The 21,604-nt window shown below is 48.0% G+C and overlaps 1 protein-coding gene across 2 annotated transcripts in view; it reads left to right on the top strand.

The window, feature by feature from the left end:
• Window positions 1-414: 414 nt before the first annotated feature.
• PHYKPL (5-phosphohydroxy-L-lysine phospho-lyase) overlaps window positions 415-21,604 on the top strand; it is a 36,939-nt gene continuing 15,749 nt past the window's right edge. For both annotated transcript variants that reach the window (XM_032425272.1, XM_032425271.1), the window contains exons 1-8: window positions 415-529; window positions 1,403-1,521; window positions 2,594-2,753; window positions 5,759-5,833; window positions 6,434-6,521; window positions 6,599-6,715; window positions 8,178-8,260; window positions 8,520-8,745. In XM_032425272.1, coding sequence (XP_032281163.1) covers window positions 471-529; window positions 1,403-1,521; window positions 2,594-2,753; window positions 5,759-5,833; window positions 6,434-6,521; window positions 6,599-6,715; window positions 8,178-8,260; window positions 8,520-8,745 — 927 coding nt within the window. In that variant the 5' untranslated portion in view covers window positions 415-470. The remainder of the gene's footprint in view (window positions 530-1,402; window positions 1,522-2,593; window positions 2,754-5,758; window positions 5,834-6,433; window positions 6,522-6,598; window positions 6,716-8,177; window positions 8,261-8,519; window positions 8,746-21,604) is intronic.

Raw genomic sequence — 21,604 nt, 5'->3', positions numbered from 1 at the left:
TCCCAGCAGGCCTCCCAACGCTCTTCCTGCCAAAACACTGCGTGTGTCCCTTCACCCTGCCTGGATTCTAGCCAGGCCCATGACCCCCTTGGTCAGTCCCAGCAGTGACACTGCGCCCTCCTGCTGCTTGTTCCTGAGACCGGGGAGTCCTAGGTCGGGCCCCAGCCCTGATGATCTCATCTCCTCCCCTGAGGCTCCTGTTGTGAACCAGGCCCTGGGATAGGTGTCTGTCACACATTCCCAGTTAACGCTCACGGGGCAACCCATTTTATACACCAGGAAGGCTGGTGTATAAAGACACCCTGAGCTCAGAACTCTGCAGCGATACAGAGCAGCCGCGGGGTCACCCAGGAGCCCTTCCCAGGGAGGGAGGCGGCGGGGGCGGGGCCGCGGCGGGGGCGGGGCCTGGCGGCCGAGCAGGCGAGAGGCTTCTCGGCGCAGTGTCTCCGCGCGACCAGCCGCCGGGTGCCATGGCCGCCGATCGGCGCGGGAAGGCCGAGACTCTGGCCCTGAGGCGGCGGCTGATAAGGTACCGAGACGGCGGCGCGGGGCGGTGCGCTCACGCACGACGCACGCACGTCGGGCGCGGAGCCCGCGGAGCCCAGGAACCCCAGCCCCTGGGCCCCGAGCGGGCTCCAGCTCCCCGGCCCGCCAGACCCGGCGGCCAGCAGCTGGTCCCCGCGGCCGCGTCCCGCACTGCGTCCTCCCCGGGCCGCCCCCAGCGGCGGCCGCTGCCCGGCTCTGGGCAGCCTTTGCCCCTCGGAGGAGGCCTCTGCCCTGGCACCTGGGAGGACCTCCCCCAGGGTTGGCCCGCCCCCCAGACCTGGGCCTGGCCTGCGGGTGACCCGGGAAGAGGCTGAAAGTTCGGACGAAGGGTGGGCATGGGCGGGGAGGGGCGTTTCCCAAGAAGCCTTAGAGAAAGTCCACCCGTGCTCTCCGCGGCACTTGGGGCGTGAGGCAGCTTCTGGCCAGAGCTTGGGGCTGACACCCAGCGGGACAGCAGAGACACTTGGCTGGCAAGGACCACTCGGGGCTGAGCGCCAGCCACGTGAAGGGGGCGCCCTCCCTCGCGCCCATCCCAGCAAAGAAACACTGCCCTAAGGAGTCCCCATGGGTCTGGGGCAGCCACCTTTCCTTGGGATCCCAGGGACTAATGGGGGCACATGCAGAAATGAGCAAGGTCATACAGCCTTCAGATGACTTCAGCAATTTCAGTTTTAGCAGCTTTTTAACACATCACTTTCCTCCTTTCCAGCCACCTATACAGTGGGGGACCAGAAACAAGGAAGCACCACTGTGCCCTTCAACCTTTTGTCCCTTCCAGAAAAGGGCGGGGGGAGGCTGTGGTGGGTGGACTTTTCCATTCAGATCTTCAGACATGGCTGTCCACTTGTTCTCACAGCGATTCTTGCAGACTCTTTTTTCCGGAGGATCCTATTAAGATTGTCCGGGGTCAAGGACAGTACTTGTATGACGAACAGGGTGCAGAATACCTGGATTGTATCAACAATGTGGCTCATGGTTAGTATCATCCCTCGGGCTGGCAGGGCAGGGGAGCGGGCTGAGGCTGTGAACCTGGTCCCAGGGGGATCCTGAGATTGCAGAGAGGTGTGGAGAACTTGGGTTAAGCTGAGGAGAGGAGCCCAGTCTTTCTGGTGTAGCTACTCTAGAGTATCCAGGTGGTAGCTGTGCTAAACCAGACAGGAGTCAGAAACCTAGGTCTGAAGTCCAGGCCCACTTGGGACTGATGGTGAGCTCAGAGAGTGTCAGTCAGCCTGGCCATGACCAGCCACACGGCAGGGCCCTGGCCAAGTGCTGGGGGTCATGGCAGGGCTTCAGCCCCAGGGACCTTCTCAGGTGCTAGACGAGGAAACTGAGGTAGGAATTCAGTTACCCAGGTGGGGCCCCCAGAACTGATGGAACAAAAGGGAGTCTGACCCAACAGGCACGTTAGGGGTTAATGAAGTAGAGGTTAAAAGCCGGGGCTCTAGTCCAGACTACTGGGTTCATATCCCTCCCCTCCACTTACTTTGTGATCTTGGGCAAGCTACTTAATTCTCTGTACCTCAGTTTGCTGATCTGCAAAACAGACACGATCATACTAGCACCTCACCTCAACGTGTTTTGGAGAAATAAATGAGTTAATTCAGATAATTTGCTTTGAGTGTGCCTGGCACGTGGCAAGCTCTCGGCACATGGTCACTGTTATAATCCCCGGCTGCTGGCAATCCACATTACCTCCAGCCCCCCACTGACTAGTTGAAGTCAAGCCTGCTGACAGACATTCCCCACATCCCGTCTTTGCCTAACCGGCCTCAAGAAGCTTCCCTAAAGACCTGGATTCTCTAGATAGGGTCTCCGCCAGCAGCCTTTCCTTCTGCCAGAATCTCAGGGACTCCTTTCCAGGTCTCCCTGTCCAGAACCGCCATCTCCGTCCCCCCCACTCCAACACACACACACCATCTTGAGCCCCCCCCTTTTCCTCTCCCACCCAACTGCTCTCCTCTGGCTAGGTTTATGGCCCGGGGCTGGGGGAGGCCCAGTGGGGCCAGCTGAGCGGAGCCGCTGAGTGATGCAGGTGTTTCTCTCCCAGTCGGGCACTGCCACCCTCTCGTGGTCCAGGCCGCACACGGACAGAACCAGGTGCTCAACACCAACAGCCGGTACCTGCACGACAACATCGTGGACTACGCACAGAGGCTGGCAGAGACCCTGCCAGAAAAGCTCTGTGTGTTTTATTTCCTGAATTCTGGGTAAGTGGACTTCGGCCAGCTCCCCACCCCCGCCTCCCCGGGCCAGAGGGTGAGATGGTGGAGACAGACAGAACTGCTCCCGCAGGCGAAACCTCGTGTAGTGGACCCAATGTGTTCTGGGGGAGAGCCAGGCTTGCCCCGGCTCAGCCTGTAGACCTGGGTGCTGGCTCTGTTGGATCCAGTTTTCTGGTCTCTTCGTAAGGCATGCCTTTACCTCCGTTCCATGATCGTCCTTGGGGCTTACCCAGGTCATACGTTCCTTTATTTCTGCCCTATGAGTACACTGGCACAACTGGGGGCTTACAGCCAACATCCCCGCCCTCGTCACTAGGGGTCCTTCACATAAATGCAGAATTCCTAAGGTTGGGGGGTCATTGTCTGGAGGAGAAGTAAGGGGCCTGATGAGATGGAGAAGCAGTGGGGGGCCCTGGGCCTGCTCCTGCTCAGAGACGGTCAGAGAAGGCTGCTCTGAAGGAGGACTGCCAGGCACGGAGCTGATGAGCAGGAAGGAAGCTGCCCACCCCGTTGGAAGTATTCTTGTCAGGGTTCCTCAGCCCACAGAACAGCCTGTGCAAAGGCCCTGTGCACACTTGAGGACCCAAAGGGAGAGGAGCAGGTACGAGCGGATACATTCAAAGTGAGGAGTTTGTTTTGATCCTGAGAGCATTCAGGAAGCCATCTGAGGGTTTTAATCAGGCAAGTGATGTCATCGGGGGCCAAGGAAGAGTGAGAATGGACAGGGTTAGGCACCAGTTGAACAGCCAGCTGACAGGTGATGGTCGCTCACACCCGGAGTGGCAGTGGGGACAGAAGCGATGATGCACATCAGCACACGATGACTTGTGCATAGAACCAGCCCAGCCTGTCTGGGAGAGAACATTCCCACAAATCCCGCATCGCGGCATTTGGATCAAAGTGATGTCCTCTTCATGCACCACTCCCCGGTCATTTCTAGGAAGTGGAATTTCCCATCCTCGCTTTGCGGATGAGGAAATGGTAGTTCAGAGAAAGGATCCAGCTTGCCCGGGGTCATCCACGTGGGAGAAGGCAGAGCCGGAACCAGAGCCTCTCCGGGAAGAGCAGAGAGTTGGGTCCAGGAGTCAGCTTCCTGGGCTGGGCAGTGGGGGCAGGGTTGCTGGTTGACGCCGCCACATTCAGGCTGGATTCCAGTGACTTCCACGTTGCCAAATCCAGTGATGTCTTTGCTGTCCTTGTCTTACCCTGTCCCAGCAGTGGACTCAGCATTACCACTGTCTGGAAGTGCTCTCTGGTCTTGCTTCCAGGACGCTTCATGCTGCGGGGTTTCTGCCAGCTTCTGGCCATGCCTCAGTCTCCTGTCTCCTCAGCTGATTGCTCCTCCTCTCTTGCTCAGGGCCGGTCCTAAGGAGCTGGTTCTCTGAGCCCTCTCCCTCCGTGGTCTTACCCCATCTTGTGGGCCAGCATAGTATCCGCGTGCTGGTGACTCCCAAATTTGTGCCTCAAGCCCAGGTGCTTCCCATGTGTTCCAGCCTCAAGGTTCCAACCGGACCGTCTCCAACTTGATGTGTCCAGAGTTGGTGGTCTTCCGCCAACAGCTGGTGTGGGACCGTGGCACTGGCTCTCCCGGGTATTCCCAGGAGGACACCCCCGCACTGCCACGCCCACCCTGTCTCACCTCGTAAAGGCGGCACTATCTGCATCTCTGCTCCAGGCAGGAGCCACACACCCTCCTCCCAGGCCCCCATCACGTCCCTGTCGTCTGTCCGCAGGTTGTCTTCTAACTCCGTCCATCTTTCTGCTGTTCATGGTGTCCTCCTAGCTCTCCTCCCATCCCCTTCTACTCCATTAGCCCCACCCAGCCAGAGACTTCCTCCCCAGGTAGGAGCTAAATCATGTCCCTTCTCCAATTAAAACTCTCGAGGGTGCCTGGCTGGCTCCGTCGGTGCAGCATGTGACTCTTGATCTTGGGTTGTGAGTTCGAGCCCCACATCAGGTGTGGAGATAACTTAAAATGTTTTGGAAAAAACACTCTCTTCAATAGCTTGGCACAGCACTGACAAGAAAATCCAGCACCTTCCAGGGCCCCTGAGTGTCTCCCCACTTCCTCTCCCGTGCTGCCCCCGGCCTCCCTTGTGCCGTCTCGGTTCCCTGAGCACACTTGAGCACTTTTCCTGCACAGGGCCTTTGAGCGTGTTGCTCACGCAGCCTAGAACCTTCCCTGTGGGGCCACAGCTCAGATGGTGTCTCCTCACAGTTTTTCTCTGACCCCTGTATTAGGTTAGGCTGCCATAACAAAACACCACAGACTGGGAGACCTAAGTGACAAATGTATTTCCCCTATTCCTGGAGGCCAACATCCAAAAGAAGGGGTCAGCAGCTTTGGCTTCCTTGAGGCTCTCTCGCTGGTTTGTGATTGGCCGCCTTCCTGCTGTGTCTTCACTCAGTCTTCTGTGCCTGCACCCCTCCTGTGTCTCTGTGTGTCCACAGTTCCTCTTAGGAGGACACGAGTCCAACCAGTCTAGGGCCCACTCTGCTGCCCTCATTTTAATTGAATCACCTCTTTGAAAGCCCTGTCTCCAAATCCAGTCATGTTCTTAGGTGCTAGGAGTTAGGACTTCAACATAGGAATTTGGGGGGACACAATTCAGCCCATCACACCCCTTTATCTAAAGGGAGGCCCTGTGTGGTTCTCTTGGGGGCACTTACCAAAATGATCATTCTTTCCTTTTTTTGTTGTTTTTGGTTTGTTTTGGCTTGGCTTTCATGACGCATACTAGAATATAAGTTCCAGAAGGGCCAGGACCTGTTTGACTTACTACTTGCCCCGCCCCCCCAGCTCATAGAACATAGAAGGCATTTGGTAAAATTTTCATTGAATGAATGAACTCAGACGACTCACAAATAGCATCCTGAGACTCTTCCTGCTGCTGGAAGGGCTCCTCGTTCCCTGTTCTCTGTAGGAAGCAGGTATCCAGGAGGAAAGACCTGGACAGCTGTCTGAGCACTGCTCTCCTTTTCTGTCATAGGTCAGAAGCCAATGACCTGGCCCTGAGGCTGGCCCGCCAGTACACGGAACACTGGGATGTGGTGGTATTAGACCAGTAAGTGCCCTTTCCAGAAGCCAGGGCCCACCACTTACTGGGGGTCATTAAGGCTCTAGCTTTGAGTGCCTTGGGCAGGAGGATGAGGGGCCTGGGCTCGTGGAGGGAAGCATGAGGACCCGGCCATAGAGACACCCCTGCATACACCAGGGGGCTCTTTCCCCCGGGCCTCTCTTCTGGGAGCAGAGGATGCTCTTTAAGGTGGTGAGACTTGGCCCCACATTTTAGGTATTAAAATTGTCCTGATGCTATTGAGTATCTGCTATGCACGGGGCCCAGGCCCAGGGCTGGAGCATTATCCCATCCAGGATTCATTACAGTTCTGTAGGAGGAAACCAAGCCCCCAGCCCCCAACTTCACAGAGGAGAGCACTGAACCCAGAGAGGTTAAATGATTAGTCACCATTACCTAGCTAGTAAGCAGCCTCTCAGGAAGTCTTGCTCCCAGGCTCCCAGGCCTGTGCTGGTTCCCAGCCCTAGGACTCGGGGGCTGTGTCAGGTTGGTCTGTCCTGAAGCTCCTGAGGTGGGGAGACAGTTGTCGGGGCCGGGCCATGGAGTGTGTGCCACCTGGGCCTGAGCCCCTCTCCGTTCTCCTCTCAGTGCTTATCACGGTCACCTGAGCTCCCTGATCGACATCAGTCCCTACAAGTTCCGAGACCTGGATGGCCAGAAGGAGTGGGTCCATGTGGTATGCACTGCCCAAGCGGGCAACAGGTCGGTGCCCACCCCCCAGCCCAGATGACATGGTGCTGTCACTCCCCACAGGCACCTCTCCCAGACACCTACCGGGGTCTTTACCGGGAGGACCACCCCGATCCAGCTGGGGCCTATGCCAGCGAGGTGAAGCGCGTGGTGAACAGCGTGCAGGAGAAGGGCAGGAAGGTAACTGCGTCTGCACAGGCCCCGTGAACAGAACGGCACCCGTCATTTCCTCTGTTGTCAGTGCAGTGCTAGAGGCCAGGCACCCTGAGAGACCCCGGAACCGGGGCCCACCCTTTAGGAATCTAGGAGGAGGTTTAGGTGCTCAGGAGAGAGTTTAGCTAAAGACTTGTCCTGGGTGTGACAGGCGTGCAGGGGCCTGGGCTGGACTGCTGTGGGCATGGAGGGTCCTTGGAGGAGGTGCTGCCTGATTGCAGTGAGTAGGGGGGTTAGCGCTCAAGGTGGGGACTGGGGGGAGGAGAGGAAAGGCATGCTAAGCAGAGGGGCGGCCTGCAGAGGTGGAACCTCACCAGTGTGGGGCCCGGCTGAGCTGGCAGGAGACGAGCTGAGAGAGGCGGGCAGGACCCCCGTGCCACAGGACCACAGGGCTGTGCTGAGGGGCTGGAGGCCACTGGGCAGCTCTGAAGGGTGTTCAGAGGGAGAGTGACGAGTCAGGGGGATGCACGTGCGTGGGGCCGGCCTGCTGCCGTGAGGAGGCCCCACCCAGGGTGTTGCAGCGAGATGGAGCGCAAGGGCAAACCGGAGAGGTGTGTGTGCTCTAGGGGAGCAGTGGCCGTGGTGACAGCAGCAGGAGGGAGTCAGCTCGTGGCGGGAGGGCTTTCTGGAAGGCCTCACTGATGCAGTGACAGCTGAACGCAGGATGGATGGCCAAGACAAGCAGGCGGTGAAGCCAGACAGATGGGCAGAACCGGATCAGGGGAGGTTGGCGTGTGCGTTTCAGACGCTTTGCCTCCGCTTACAGAAAACCAGGAAAGTGACAGCTCTGGGGGCAGCAGGGGCGACCAGTTCCTGCCCCATTGGCCCTCCATCTGGGCGGTAGTCTCTGAAGCAGTTCCGAGACCCGACATAGCTTGGAGGTCACAGCTGTGAGAAGTGGGGTCCCTGAAGGGGTTTAAGCAGGACAGTGACTGGGCCGAGGATCGCCCTGGTGGCCACTGGAGGACGGACTGACTGCAGGAGGCATCCTGTTAGGTGACACCCGCGGGAGGCCGAGACAGGTGTGTCGGGGTGGAGGGGACGCGGGGGGCGTACAGACGGTGGAGAGGCAGAGGCTGTGCTGACCGATGGATCACGGAGGGGGGCCTCATTTCTCTCGGTGGGGGTGATGGGAGTCACTGACCGGGGCAGGGAGGGAACAGGCCAAGGAGGGAGAAATCAGTGCCTTTCATCCGGGACATGCTAAGTACAAGGAGTCTGGAGAATTCCCCGTGGTAAGAGTTGGTTTGCAGCCCGAAAGAAAACCCAGTCCCAGACCAGATGTGATCTGGAGCCCAAAGGGGCCACACGGCGACGCTGGTGACTCGTCCCGCCAGGAGCCAGCGCTGAGCCAGCATTGGCAGGATGCACCTCACCTAGCACCCAGTGCCTCCCCGGTGGTGTCCCCAGCGTTCTCTCTCCTCCACAGATCGCAGCCTTCTTTGTGGAGTCTCTGCCCAGTGTTGCGGGGCAGATCATTCTCCCGGCTGGCTACTTCCCCGAAGTGGCAGAGTGAGTAGCTGGGACGGGGTGCCTCAGGGAGGGCAGGGCCGTAATGGGGCTTCCCGACCTTTTGTTCCAAATTCCAGCCTCAGCCTGGCCTATTGGCCAGAATTTTGAGAAGAAATGGTGGCCCCGAGAAAGCCAGCCACCTGCCTAATGCCCCCGCCTTACTGCTGGCAGAGCCAGGGTTCAGAGTCTGAGACCCCCCAGCTCCTGGTCCAATCCACTCTTACCGCAGACCCCGTCAGCCGTCTGTCCTCTGCCATAGGCACGTCCGCAGGGCTGGAGGGCTCTTCATCGCAGACGAGATTCAAGTGGGCTTTGGCCGAGTAGGCAAGCACTTCTGGGCCTTCCAGCTACAGGGAGAAGACTTTGTCCCCGACATTGTCACCATGGGCAAGTCCATTGGCAATGGCCACCCAGTAGCCTGTGTGGCCACAACCCAAGCTGTGGCAAGGGCCTTTGAAGCCACCGGCGTCGAGTATTTCAACACGGTGAGTGAAGGCTCCAGGGCAAGGGAGCACTGTGGGGTCTGTTAGGCCTCACCCTCCTTGTCCTTAATGAGCAAAGGCCTCAGGCCTAGCATTGTGCCCAGCACAGAGATTCCTAAGATGCTATCCTTGGGGGTTACCGCAGGTCAGAGGAAAAAAACATACAACCTTAAAAACTAGCATCAATCCAAAGACTGTCACAAGAGATCGTGCCTTGTAAAGTATACAGAAAGAATACAAGGGGCTCTCCCTCCCTCCCTTCCAGCAGGCACGACCTGCTCTGTGCCAGGCCCTGTGCCTGAGCCGATGCAGATGTGTGAGGAGCTCCACCTGTTTGGATGACGAATGGTCTGGGGACAGAGTTGATATTCCAGTAGGAGCTTCGAGGAGAACATGGCTCCTCGTCCTTGGGGTACAGACTAGAGAGCTTCCCCTAAGTGAAGTGGGTCCTTGTGTTGCAGGAGAAGCCACAGCGTGTTTGCTGGCTGAGAACACACAGCGGGTGAGGGGAGCATGGTGGTCCCAGGGGCTTCCTTAGAAACAGCTGAGGAGTCCGGACTGGTCCCGAGGGCAGTGACAACCTATGGAAGGGTTTTCACTGGGGATAGAGGAGATGTGAAATACACTTTAGAAGGATCTCTGGCGATCAGTGTGGAGAAAGAACCAAAGGTGGGGAGCCTGATGCAGGCAAGAGAGGAGGAGGCCCAAATCTGGGCACCAGCCACAGAGAAGAAATAGGAAGGGAAAGCATCGAGGGGAAGAAGAACTCACTGTGACTTCCCAGAAAAAGAGTCAGGTTGAATTGGAGACGGAAACATGTCAGGATTGGGCAAGATGGTCGAGAGTTGGCAGAGAAGGTCGTGAAGGGTGAGGGCTGACAATTCGGCAAATGGTCACTCAATGCCCAGGGGACACGCAGACAGAGCCTCTGCCCTGGACAAGCTCCCCGTTGAGGAAGACAGACAGACACCTGATCAGAGGTGTAGAGAAGGGCTTGATGGAAGGGGTGTGACGTCAGCGCTCGGAGAGCACGGGGACAGCACAAGGGATGCGGGGGGCGGGGTTGCCAAGAAGAGGAGAGGTGTGGGAGGACTAGCCCTGGGGGCACACTACCCAGTGGAGCACGATACGGCTTTTTTTTTGTTTCTTTGTCTTGACCTGAAGTGCACATAGTTAGATTATATAAACCTCTGTCCCTGCGCGGTTCTCTCCTCGTTAACCAGTTAAAGTAACAATAACTTTTATTAATGTCGTAAGCATCCAAGAAGCCATCATTCCAAGTAAAAGTTAGGCCCTGGACGGTAACCTGCATCTACCCATATGGCTGGCTACCCCCCCCCACCCCCCCACCCGATAACCACCTCCGGGTTCATTGTTCATTCTAGTTGTTTTTTATCCTTATAAAAAGTGTATCATGCTGTGTGTTCTCTTGGGAGATTGGTTTTTTGCACCTAACATGATATTACTGAGAGTCGTCCACATGGCTGGTCACCGAAGTTGGACTGCTTCCTAATATCCCACTGTCTGAATGTGCCATGATCTATTTGTCCATTCCTGGTGATGTGCTTTGGGGATGTTCCCATGGTTTTTGCTGCTATAAACAATTTTTATAAGTTTCTATTGTGCACGTGCAAGAGTTTTTCTTAGGAATAGACCTAAAAGTGGACTTGCTGGGTCATGGGGTCTGTGTTCACTCTCCATTTTTAAGAGATGATGACATCTGTTTTCCAAAGTAGTTCACAAGTTAACCACCAGTGGTGGATAAGAGATTCTATGGGTCTACTTCCTCTCAAACACCTTTTAATGCTCACCAGGCAAGTGGGGTGTAAAATGGTAACCCCTCAAATCAGGTAATGGTCTTGACATGCCCTTGCCTGGTTTCAAATTATGTGAAACATCTTTATGTATTTTTTTTTCTTATTTTAATGTAATTCCAGTTAACATACAGTGTAATATTAGTTTCAGATGTACAACGTAGTGATTCAACACTTCATACATCACCCGGTGCTCATCACAAGTGCACACCTCAATCCCCTTCACCTACTTCAGCCGTCCCCCACCCCCTCCCCTCTGCTAACCATCAGTTTGTGCTCTGTAGTTAAGAGTCTGTTTCTTGACTTGTCTCTCTCTTTTTTCCCTTTGCTTGTCTGTTTTGTTTCTTAAATTCCACATGAGTGAAATCATAGTATTTTGTCTGTCTCTGACTTATTTCGTTTAGCCTCATACTCTCTAGGTCCATCCATATCGTTGCAAAAGCAAGATTTTGTTCTTTTTTATGGATGAGTAATATTCCATTGCATAAATATACCACTTCTTTTTTATGCATTCATCAGTCAGTGGACACTTGGGCTGCTTTCATATCTTGGCTATTATAAATAATCCTGCTAGGGCGCCTGGGTGGCTCAGTTGGTTAAGCGACTGCCTTCGGCTCAGGTCATGATCCTGGAGTCCTGGGATCGAGTCCCGCATCAGGCTCCCTGCTTGGCAGGGAGTCTACTTCTCCCTCTGACCTTACCCCCTCTCATGTTCTCTCTCTCATTCTCTCTCTCTCGCTCTCGCTCCCGAATAAATAAATAAAATCTTTAAAAATAAATAAATAAATAATCCTGCTATAGGGGCGCGTGGGTGGCTCAGTCGTTAAGTGTCTGCCTTCGGCTCAGGTCATGATCCCAGGGTCCTGGGATCGAGCCCTGCATCGGGCTCCCTGCTCCACGGGGAGTCTGCTTCTCCCTCTCCCACTCCCCCTGCTTGTGTTCCTGCTCTCACTGTGTCTCTCTCTGTCAAATAAATAAAAAATCTTTAAAAAAAAAAAAAAAGTCACATGCTCTACCTACTGAGCCAGCCGGGCACCCTGGGAATTGATTCTTTTTTTTTTTTTTTTAAGATTTTATTTATTTATTTGAGAAAGAGAGAGACAACATGAGCAGAGGGAGAAGGAGAAGCAGACTCCCCACTAAGCAGGGAGCCCAATGCGGGGCTCGATCCCAGGGCCCTGGACTCATGACCTGAGCCAAAGTCAGACGCTGAACCGACTGAGCCACCCAGGCACCTCTTGAATCTTTTTTAAAACTTGAGGTATGACTGACATATTCGTTTCAGGTACACAACATAATGATTCGATATTTATCTCAAAATGATCACCAAAACAAGTCTAGTTAACATCCATCACCACACATAGTTACAGATTTTTTTTTCTTGCAGTGAGAACTTCTAAGGTCTACTCTCTTAGCAACTTTCAAAAATACGGTAGAGTGTTATTACCTATAGTCCCCATTCTGCACATTTTACCCCCAGAACTTATTTATTGTAACTGGAAGTTTGTACCTTTTGACGAACTGCACTCATTTCACCCATCCCCCACCACCACCACCTGTGGCAACTACCGATATGTTCTCTGGATCGAAGCATTCCATTTTGGGTTTGTTTTTTGCTTTTTTTTTTTTTTTTAAGATTTTATTTCTTAGAGCACGAGCAGGGCAGGGAGCAGCAGGTGGAGGCAGAGAGAGAAGCAGACTCCCCACTGAGCAGGGAGCCCAATGCGGGGCTCGATCCCAGGACCCTGAGATCGTGACCTGAGCCAAAGGCAGACGCTTAACCAACTGAGCCACCCAGGCACCCCTGTTTTTTGCTTTTTGTTTTGATTCCACAAGTAAGTGAGATGCAGAATTTGTCTTTCTCTATCGGACTGATTTCACTTAACATAATGTCCTCAAGGTACAAGGCATGCTGTCACAAATGGCAAGATTTCCTTCCTTTTTATGGTAGGATCATATTCCATTGTGTATATATACTGCATTTTCTGTATCCATTCAACCATGTGTGGACACTTAGGTTGCTTCTGTGTCTTGGCTATTGAAAATAGTGCTGTTGGGGCACCTGGGTGGCTCAGTCGGTTGGGTGTCTGCCTTCAGCTCAGGTCATGATCCCAGAGTCCTGGGATCAAGCCCCGCATCAGGCTCCCTGCTCAGCGGGAAGCCTGCTTCTCCCTCTCCCACTCCCCCTGCTTGTGTTCCGGCTCTCACTATCTCTCTCTCTGTCAAATAAATAAATAAAATCTTAAAAAAAGAGAGAAGAAAAAGAAAATAGTGCTGCAATTGACACGGGAGTGCAGATATCTCTTCAAGATAATGCGTTTTCGTTTCCTTCTGATATATACCCAGAAGTGGAATTTCTGGATCATATGGTAGCTCTATTTTTAATTTTTTGAGGAACCTCCATACTGTTTTCCAGAGTGGCTGCCCCAATTTACATTCCCACCAACAGTGCACGAGGGTTCCCTTTCTCCACATCTTCGCCAACACTTGCTATTTCTTGTCTTTTCGGTAATAGCCATTCTCAGAGGTTGTGAGGCGATATCTCATTGTGGTTTTGATGCTGAGTGATGTTGGGCACCTTTTCGTGTACCTATTGGCCATCTGTATGTCTTTTCAGGAAAATGTCTATTCTGCCCATTTTAATCGTATTCTTCGTTTTTTGGCTATTGTATGAAATCTTTATGTTTTGGATATTCTCTCCTTATCAAATAAATGATTTGCAAATATTATCTCCCATTTGGTCAACTGCCTTTTCGTTTTGTGGGTGGTTTCCTCTGCTCTGCAGAAGCTTTTTAGTTTGATGTAGTCCCATTTGTTTATTTCTGCTTTCTGTTGCCTTTGCTTTTGATGTTCAATCCAAAAAATTGCCAAGAATGATGTCAAGGAACTTACCATGTATGTTTTCTCCCAGGAGTTTTATGGTTTCAGGTCTTACATTCAAATCTTTAATCCATTTTGAGTTAATTTTTATACATGGTATAAAATAGTAGTCCAGTTTTCCAGGAATTGAATCTATCATAAGGAATAATTTTTTCCTAATAATGACTTTGGCTCTTAAATTGTATTTTATCTGATGTTGTAAAGCTGCTCCAGCTCTCAATTAGCTTTAGGTATGTTTGTTTTAACAAGCATGTATCTAGAATTTGGTTTTTTGTCCAAATCTGTCAATATTTGACTTTAAAGTGATTAGACAATTTAAGTTTAATGTAACTATTGATATATTTAGGCCTCTTGCTAACACCTTCATTTATAATTTCAGTTTATCATATTTTTCTGTCTCTTTTAATCCTTCCTATTTTATTTGGTATCTGTATTAAAAGTATTTCATCCCGGGCGCCTTGGTGGCTCAGTCAGTTGTCTACCTTCAGCTTGGGTCATGATCCCAGGGTGCTGGGATCGAGCCCCACATCGGGCTCCCTGCTCAGTGGAGTCTGCTTCTCCCTCTCCCTCACCCTCTGCTGCTCTCCCTGCTTGTGTTCTCTCTCTCTCTGTCAAATGAATAAATAAATAAAATCTACCAAAAAAAAAAATTAAAATGTATTTCATCCCGAATTATTTTCAGTGCAAGCCTTTATATTGCAAGGCTTCTGAAATCTTGTGTGCTTAGGAATATTTTTATCAGGCCCTCATATTTATATATTTTATTTTTTTTAAAGATTTTATTTATTTATTAGAGAACACGCAAATGAGAGAGCACAGACGGGGAGCGGCAGAGAGAGGGAGAAGCAGGCCTCCCGCTGAACAGGGAGCCCGATGTGGGGCTCGATCCCAGGACCCTGAGATCATGACCCAATCTGAAGGCGGACACTTAATTGACTGAGCCACCAAGGCACTCCCATATTTATATATTTTAACTAAATATAAAATCTAGGTCCTATTTTCCTCCAACATGTTAAAAGTATATTCCATTGTAACCCTGCATGTAGTATTGATATAGAAAAAGCTGAAATCATCCATTCTTTTTCAGTTGAAATATAATTTACATACTCATAAAATTCACTCTTTTAAATACAATTGGGGCACCTGGGTGGCTCAGTCGGTTAAGCGGCTGCTTTCAGCTCAGGTCATGACCTCAGGGTCCTGGTCTTGAGTTCCGCATCAGGCTCCCTCCTCATCGGGGAGCCTGCTTCTCCCTCTGCCCCTCCCCCCACTCGTGGACGTACACACTCTCTTATAAACAAATAAATAAATATCTAATAAATAAATACAAATTCAGGGGCACTTGGCTGGCTCAGTCAGAAGAGCGTGCAACTCTTGATCTCGGGGTCGTGAGTTCAAACCTCATGTTGTGTGTAGGAATTACTTCAACACATAAATAAACTTTAAATACAAATTCAGTGGGTTCAAATTCACGTACAAATCAGTGGTGTTTAGTGTACTCATTAAGTTGTGCAGCCACCATTACTGTCTTAATTCTGGAACATTTTCATCACCCAAAATGCAGCCCCATTAGCAGTCACTCCCCCATCGCCTTCTCTCTCTAAGTCCTGGCAGTCACTAACCTTCTTTCCGTCTTAACAGATTTACCTATTCTTGACATTTCATATAAATGGAATCACAAAAACGTGATCTTTTGTGTCTGACTTCTGCCATGTAGCCTAATACTTTCAAGGTTCATCCATGTTCTAGCATGAATCAGTAGTTCATTCTTTTTTAGGGATGAATAATAATCCCATTGTATGAATATGCCACATTTCACTTATCCCTTCTTCGCTTAATGAACATTTGGGTCATTTCCCCTTCTTGGCTATTATGAATAATGCTGCAGTGAACATTTGCGTCCATGTGTTTGTTTGGACATATATTTTCTGTTCTACTGAGTATGTCCCTATGAGTGGAATTGCTAGATCATATGGCAATCCTAGGTTTAACTTTTTGAGGATTGACAGACTTTTTTCAAGTAGCTGTACCGCTTTACACGCCCACCAACAATGTATGAGGGTTCCAGCTCCTCTGTATCCTCTCCAGCATTTGTAATTTTCCGTCTTTTATTATAGCCATCCCAGTGAGTGCAAAATAGTATTTCATTGTGATTTGCATTTCCCTCGTGGCTAATGATGTTGAGCATCTTTTTATGTGGTTATTGACCATTCGTATATATCCTTTGGAAAATGTCTACTCATGTCCTTTGCCCATTTTTAAATTGGGTTACTTGTTTCTTTTTGCTGAATTGTAAGAATTCTTTATCAGGTACTAATCCTTATCAGATAATTTGGAAATATTTTCTCCCATTTCTGAGTTGTCTTTTCACTTTCTTCGTAGTCTCCTCTGAAGCACAAAGGTTTTTAATTTTGTTGGAGTCCAATTTATTTTTTCTTTGCTTGCTAGTGCTTTGGAGTCCTATCTAACAAACCACTGCCTAATCCAAGGTCATGAAGATTTACACTTTTGCTTACTTCTAAGGATTTTATAATTTTAGCTTTTAAACTTAGGTCTTTGGTTTATTTCAACCTAATATTTTGCATATGGGATGAGGTGGGGTAACTTGAATCACTTGCATGTGGATACCAGTTGTCCCAACACCATTTGCTGAAAAGACTATTTTTATCCCATTGAATGGTCTTGGCATCCTGGTCCAAGTTGACCAGCATCAAAAGCTAAAATAAGCAAATAGGATTACATCAAATTAAAAAGCTTTTGTACAGAGAAGAAAACTATCAAAAAAACAAAAAGGCAGCGTACTGATTGGGAGACGATATTTGCAAATCAGACATCTAGTAAGGGGTTAATATCCAAAATATGTAAAGAATTTACACAACATAAAAACAAAAAAACACAGTTGAAAAATGGACAGAAGACCTGAATAGACATTTTTCCAAAGAAGACCTACAGATGGTCAACAAACACATTAAAAGATACTGAACATCACTCATCATCAGGGAAATGCAGATCAAAACCACAGTGAGATATCTCCTCACACCTGTCAGCATGGCTGTTATCAGAAAGACAAAAAAATAACAGGTGTTGGCGAGGATATGGAGAAAAGGGAACCCTTGTGCACTCACTGTTGGTGGGAATGTACATTGGTGCAGCCACCATGGAAAACAGTGCAGAGGGTCCTGGAAAAAGTTAAAATAGAACTACCGTATGACCCAGCAATTCCACTTCTAGCAATTTATCTGAAGAAAATTAAAACCAATCCAAAAAGACCTATGTACTGCTGTGTTCATTGCAACATTATTTACAAGAGCTACGATAGGGAAGCAGCCCATCAGTTGATGAATGGATAAAGATGTAGTGTGAGGGGCGCCTGGGTGGCTCAGTCGTTAAGCGTCTGCCTTCGGCTCAGGTCATGATCCCAGGGTCCTGGGATCGAGCCCCGCATCAGTCTCCCTGCTCCGTGGGAAGCCTGCTTCTCCCTCTCCCACTCCCCCTGCTTGTGTTCCCTCTCTCGCTGTGTCTCTCCCTGTCAAATAAATAAAATCTTAAAAAAAAAAAAAAAAAAAAAGATGTAGTGTGTGTGTGTGTGTGCGTGCACACGCATGTGCGCGCATGCCTGGGTAGTTCAGTCAGTTGTAAGTTCTCTTACACACACACACACACACACACACACACACACACAATGGAATTTTATTCAGCCATAAAAAAGGAATGAAATCTTGCCATCTGAAACAACACAGATGGAGATGGAGGGCATAATGCTAATGAAATAAGCCAGTCAGAGAAAGACAAATACCATATGATTTCACTTTTGTATGGAATCTAAAAAACAATTGATTCTGAGTTTTCTGAGTTTTTATATATTTTGGATATTAACTCCTTATGAGATCTGTTATTTGCCTATCTTCTGCCATTTGGTAGGTTTTATTGATGATTTCCTTCACTGTGCAAAAGTTTTTCAATTTGATGTAGTCCCAGTTGTTTGTTTTTGCTTTTGTTGTCCTTCTCTAGATCCAAAAAGGTATTGCTGAAACAAATGTCCAAGAGTTTACTGCCTATTTTCTTCTAGGAGTTTTATAGTTTTACATCTTATATTTAAATCTTTAATCCATTTTGAGCTTAGTTTTATATATGATGTAAGAAAGTGGTCCAGTTTTTCTAACACCATTCATTGAAGAGATTGTCTTTTCCCCATTGTATATTCTTGCCTCCTTTGTTGTAGATTAATTGGCCATATAAGTGTGATTTTGTTTCTGGGCTCTCTATTCTGATCCATTCATCTATGTGTTTGGTTTTGTGCCAGTACCATACTGTTTTGATTACTATAATTTGTAGTATAGTTTGAAATCTGGGAGCATGATACCCCCAGCTTTGTTCCTCTTTTTCAAGGTTGCTTTGGCTCTTCAGAGTCTTTTGTGGTTCCATACAAATTTTAGGATTATTTGTTCCAGTTCTGTGAAAAATGTCATTGGGTATTTTGATAGGGATTGCATTGAATCTGTAGATTGCTTTTGATAGTATGGACATTTTAATAATATTAATTCCTCCAATCCATGAGCACTGTATATCTTATCATTTATTTGTGTCATCTTCAATTTCTTTCATCATTGTCTTAACCATTTTCAGACTACAGGTGTTTCATCTCCTCAAATTTATTCCTAGTTATTTTATTCTTTTTGATGCAATTGTAAATGGGATAGTTTCCTTAATTTCTGCAGTAGTTTGTTACTAGTAGATGAAAACACAACAGGGGCACTTGGGTAGTGCAGTTGCTTCAATACCCAACTCTTGGTTTTGGCTAGAGTCATGATCTCAGGGTTGTGGGATTGAGCCCCACGTCAGGGTCTAGGCTCAGCGGGGAGTCTCCTTAAGATTCTCCCTACCCTTCATCCTTCTCTCTCACTCTCTAAAATAAATAAATAAATCTTAAAAAAAAAAAAAGGAAAGAACAGATTTCTGTACATTTTGTATCCTGCAACTTTACTGAATTCTGTTAAACTAATAGTTTTTGGGTGCAGGCTTTATAGTTTCCTATATTGCAGTAGCTCATCTGTGAATAGTGACAGTTTTACTTCTTCCTTTCCAATATGGATGCCTTTTATTTCCTTTTCTTGCCTGACTGCTATGGCTAGGACCTGCAAGTACTGTGTTCAGTAAAAGTGGCAAGGGTGAGCGTCCTTGTCTTGTTCCTGATCTTGAGAAAAAGCTTTCAACTTTTCACTATTAAGTATGTTGTTCTTTGTCTTGTTAATGTGGTGTATTACATTGAATGATTTGCAGATATTGAACCATCCTTGCATCCTGGGAATAAGTCCCATTTGATCATGGTGTATGATCCTTTTAATGTATTAACCGAATTTGCTTTACTAATATTTCGTTGAGGATTTTTGCATCTATGTTCATCAGGGATATTGGCTTGTAATTTTATTCTTTTTTTTTTTTTAACAGTGTCTTTGATTTAGGTATCACAGTAATACTGGCCTCATAAATAAGTTTGGAAGCATTCCTTCCCTTTCAGTTTTTTGAAATAAATTGAAATTTTGGGAAGGATAGGTATTAACTCTTTAAATGTTTGGTAGAGGGGCGCGTTGGTTAAGCATCTGCCCTCGGCTCAGGTCATGATCCCAGGGTCCTGGGATTGAGTCCCACTTTGGGCTGCTTGTTCAGCGGGAAGCCTGCCTCTCCCTCTGCCCCTCCTCCTGCTTGTGCTCTCTCTTTCTCTCTCTCTGTAAAATAAATAAATAAAATCTTTAAAAATAAATAAATAAAAATAAATATTTGGTAGAATTCACCTGTGAAGCTCTTCGGTCTTAGACTTTTGGTTTTGGGGAGTTTTTGGATTACTGATTAAATTTCATGACTAGTAATAATCTGTTCAGGTTTTCTGCTTCCTGATACAGTCTTGGAAGATTGGATGTCTCTAGGAATTTATCCATTTCTTCTAGGTTGTCCAATTTATTGGCATATAATTGTTCATGAAAATCTTTTATGATCCTTTGTATTTCTGTGGTATCGGTTGTAACTTCTCTTTCACTTCTAATTTTATTTGTTCCTCTCTCTTTTTTCTTGACAAGTCTGGCTATAGATTTTTCGGTTTTGTTTATTTTTTTAAAGAACCAGCTCTTAATTTCATTGATCTTTTCTATTTTTTTTTCTTTTTAATCTCTATTTTATTTACTTCCACTCTGATCTTTATTTTCTTCCTTCTACTAACTTTGGGCTTTGTTTGTTCTTTTTTTTCCTCATTCCTTTAGGTATGAGGTTAGATCGTTGATTTAAGATTTTTCCTGTTTCTTGATCTGGATCTGTGTCACTATACTTCCCTCTTAGAACTGCTTTTGCTGTTTCTCATAGATTTTGGACCATTGTGTTTTTATTTTTGTCTCAAGGTTTTTTTTATTTCCTCTTTGATTTATTCATTCACCCATTGGTTGTTTAATAGCACCTTGTTTAGCCTCCATGTGTTTGTGTTTCTTCCAATTCTTTTATTGTAATTGATTTCTACTTTCATACTGTTGTGGTTGGAAAAGATGCTCAATGTTAAATTTATTGAGACTTGTTTTATGGCCTTGTGATCTGTATTGGAGAATGTTCCATGTGCACTTAAGAAAAATGTGTGTTTTGCTGTTTTTTGATGGAGTATTCTGAATGTTCTGTTAAGTCCATGTGGTCTAATGTGTCATTCAATGCCAGTGTTTCCTTATTTTCTGTCTGGATGATCTCTCCATTGATGTAAGTGGGGTGTTAAAGTCCTCCTACTATTATTGTATTACCATCAGTTTCTCCCTTTGCATATGTTAACATTTGCTTTATATATTTAGGTGCACCTACATTGGAAGCATAAATATTTACAAGTGTTTTATCTTCTTGTTGGATTAATCCCTTTATTATATAATACCTTTCTTTGTCTCTCATTACAGTTTTTGTTTTAAAGTCTATTTTGTCGGGGCGCCTGGGTGGCTCAGTCGGTAAAGCGACTGCCTTTGGCTCAGGTCATGATCCCAGGGTCCTGGGATCGAGCCCTGCATCGGGCTCCCTGCTCCGCGGGAGGCTAGCTTCTCCCTCTCCCACTCCCCCTGCTTGTGTTCCCTCTCTCGCTGTCTCTCTCTTTCTCTGTCAATTAAATAAATAAATAAAATCTTAAAAAAAAATAAAGTCTATTTTGTCTGGGGCGCTTCGGTGGCTCAGTCAGTTAAGCGTCTGCCTTCGGCTCAGGTCATGATCTCAGGGTCCTGGGATCGAGACCCACGTCAGGCTTCTGCTCAGTGGGGAGTCTGCTTCTCCCTCTCCCTCTACCCCTCCCCCTGCTCATGCTTGCAGTCTCTCGCTCTCTCAAATAAATAAATCTTTTTTTTTAAGATTTTATTTATTTATTCATGAGAGACAGAGAGAGAGAGAAGCAGAGGCAGAGGGAGAAGCAGGGAGCCTGGTGCGGGACTTGATCCCAGGACCCTGGGATCATGACCTGAGCCGAAGGCAGATGCTTAGCTGACTGAGCCACCCAGGTGCCCCAATAAATAAAATCTTTGAAAAAATAAAGTCTATTTTGCCTGATATAATAATTGCTACGCCAGCTTTCTTTTCACTTCAATTTGCATGGAATATCCTTTTCCATCTCTTTACTTTAAGTTTATATATCTTTAATGCTGAAGTGAGTCTCTTGTAGGCAACATGTAGATGGGTCCTGGGTTTTTTTTTAATCTATTCAGCTACCCTGTGTCTTTTGATTGGATCATTTAGTCCATTTACAGTGATTATTGATAGGTATGTATTTACTAACATTTTGTTTGCTGTGTTCTGGTTGTTTTTGCAGTTCTTTTCTATTACTTTTTCTCTTATTCTCTTCCCTTGTGATTTGATGACTTTAGTGTTATGTTTAGATTCCTCTCTGTTTATTTTTTGTGTATCTATTATAGGTTTTTGGTTTGTGGTTACCATGAGGTTCATATATAACAACCTGTGTGTAGCAGTCTATTTTCAGTTGGTGGTTAAGTTCAGACTCATTCTAAAAATACCACATTTGGGGTTGCCTGGGTGGCTCAGTCAGTTAAGTGTCTACCTTTGGCTCAGGTCAAGATCTCCAGGTCCTGGGATTGAGCCCCGCATCAGGCTCCCTGCTCAGTGGGAACTCTGCTTCTCCCTCTGCCCCTCCCCCTGCTCCTGTGCTC

This window comes from Phoca vitulina, unplaced genomic scaffold, assembly GCF_004348235.1.
Source record: "Phoca vitulina isolate PV1807 unplaced genomic scaffold, GSC_HSeal_1.0 scaffold32, whole genome shotgun sequence".
Classification (NCBI taxonomy): Eukaryota; Metazoa; Chordata; class Mammalia; order Carnivora; family Phocidae; genus Phoca; species Phoca vitulina.
The sequence above is the reverse complement of the archived record's forward strand: the minus strand, read 5'-3'. Positions and strand labels throughout refer to the sequence as shown.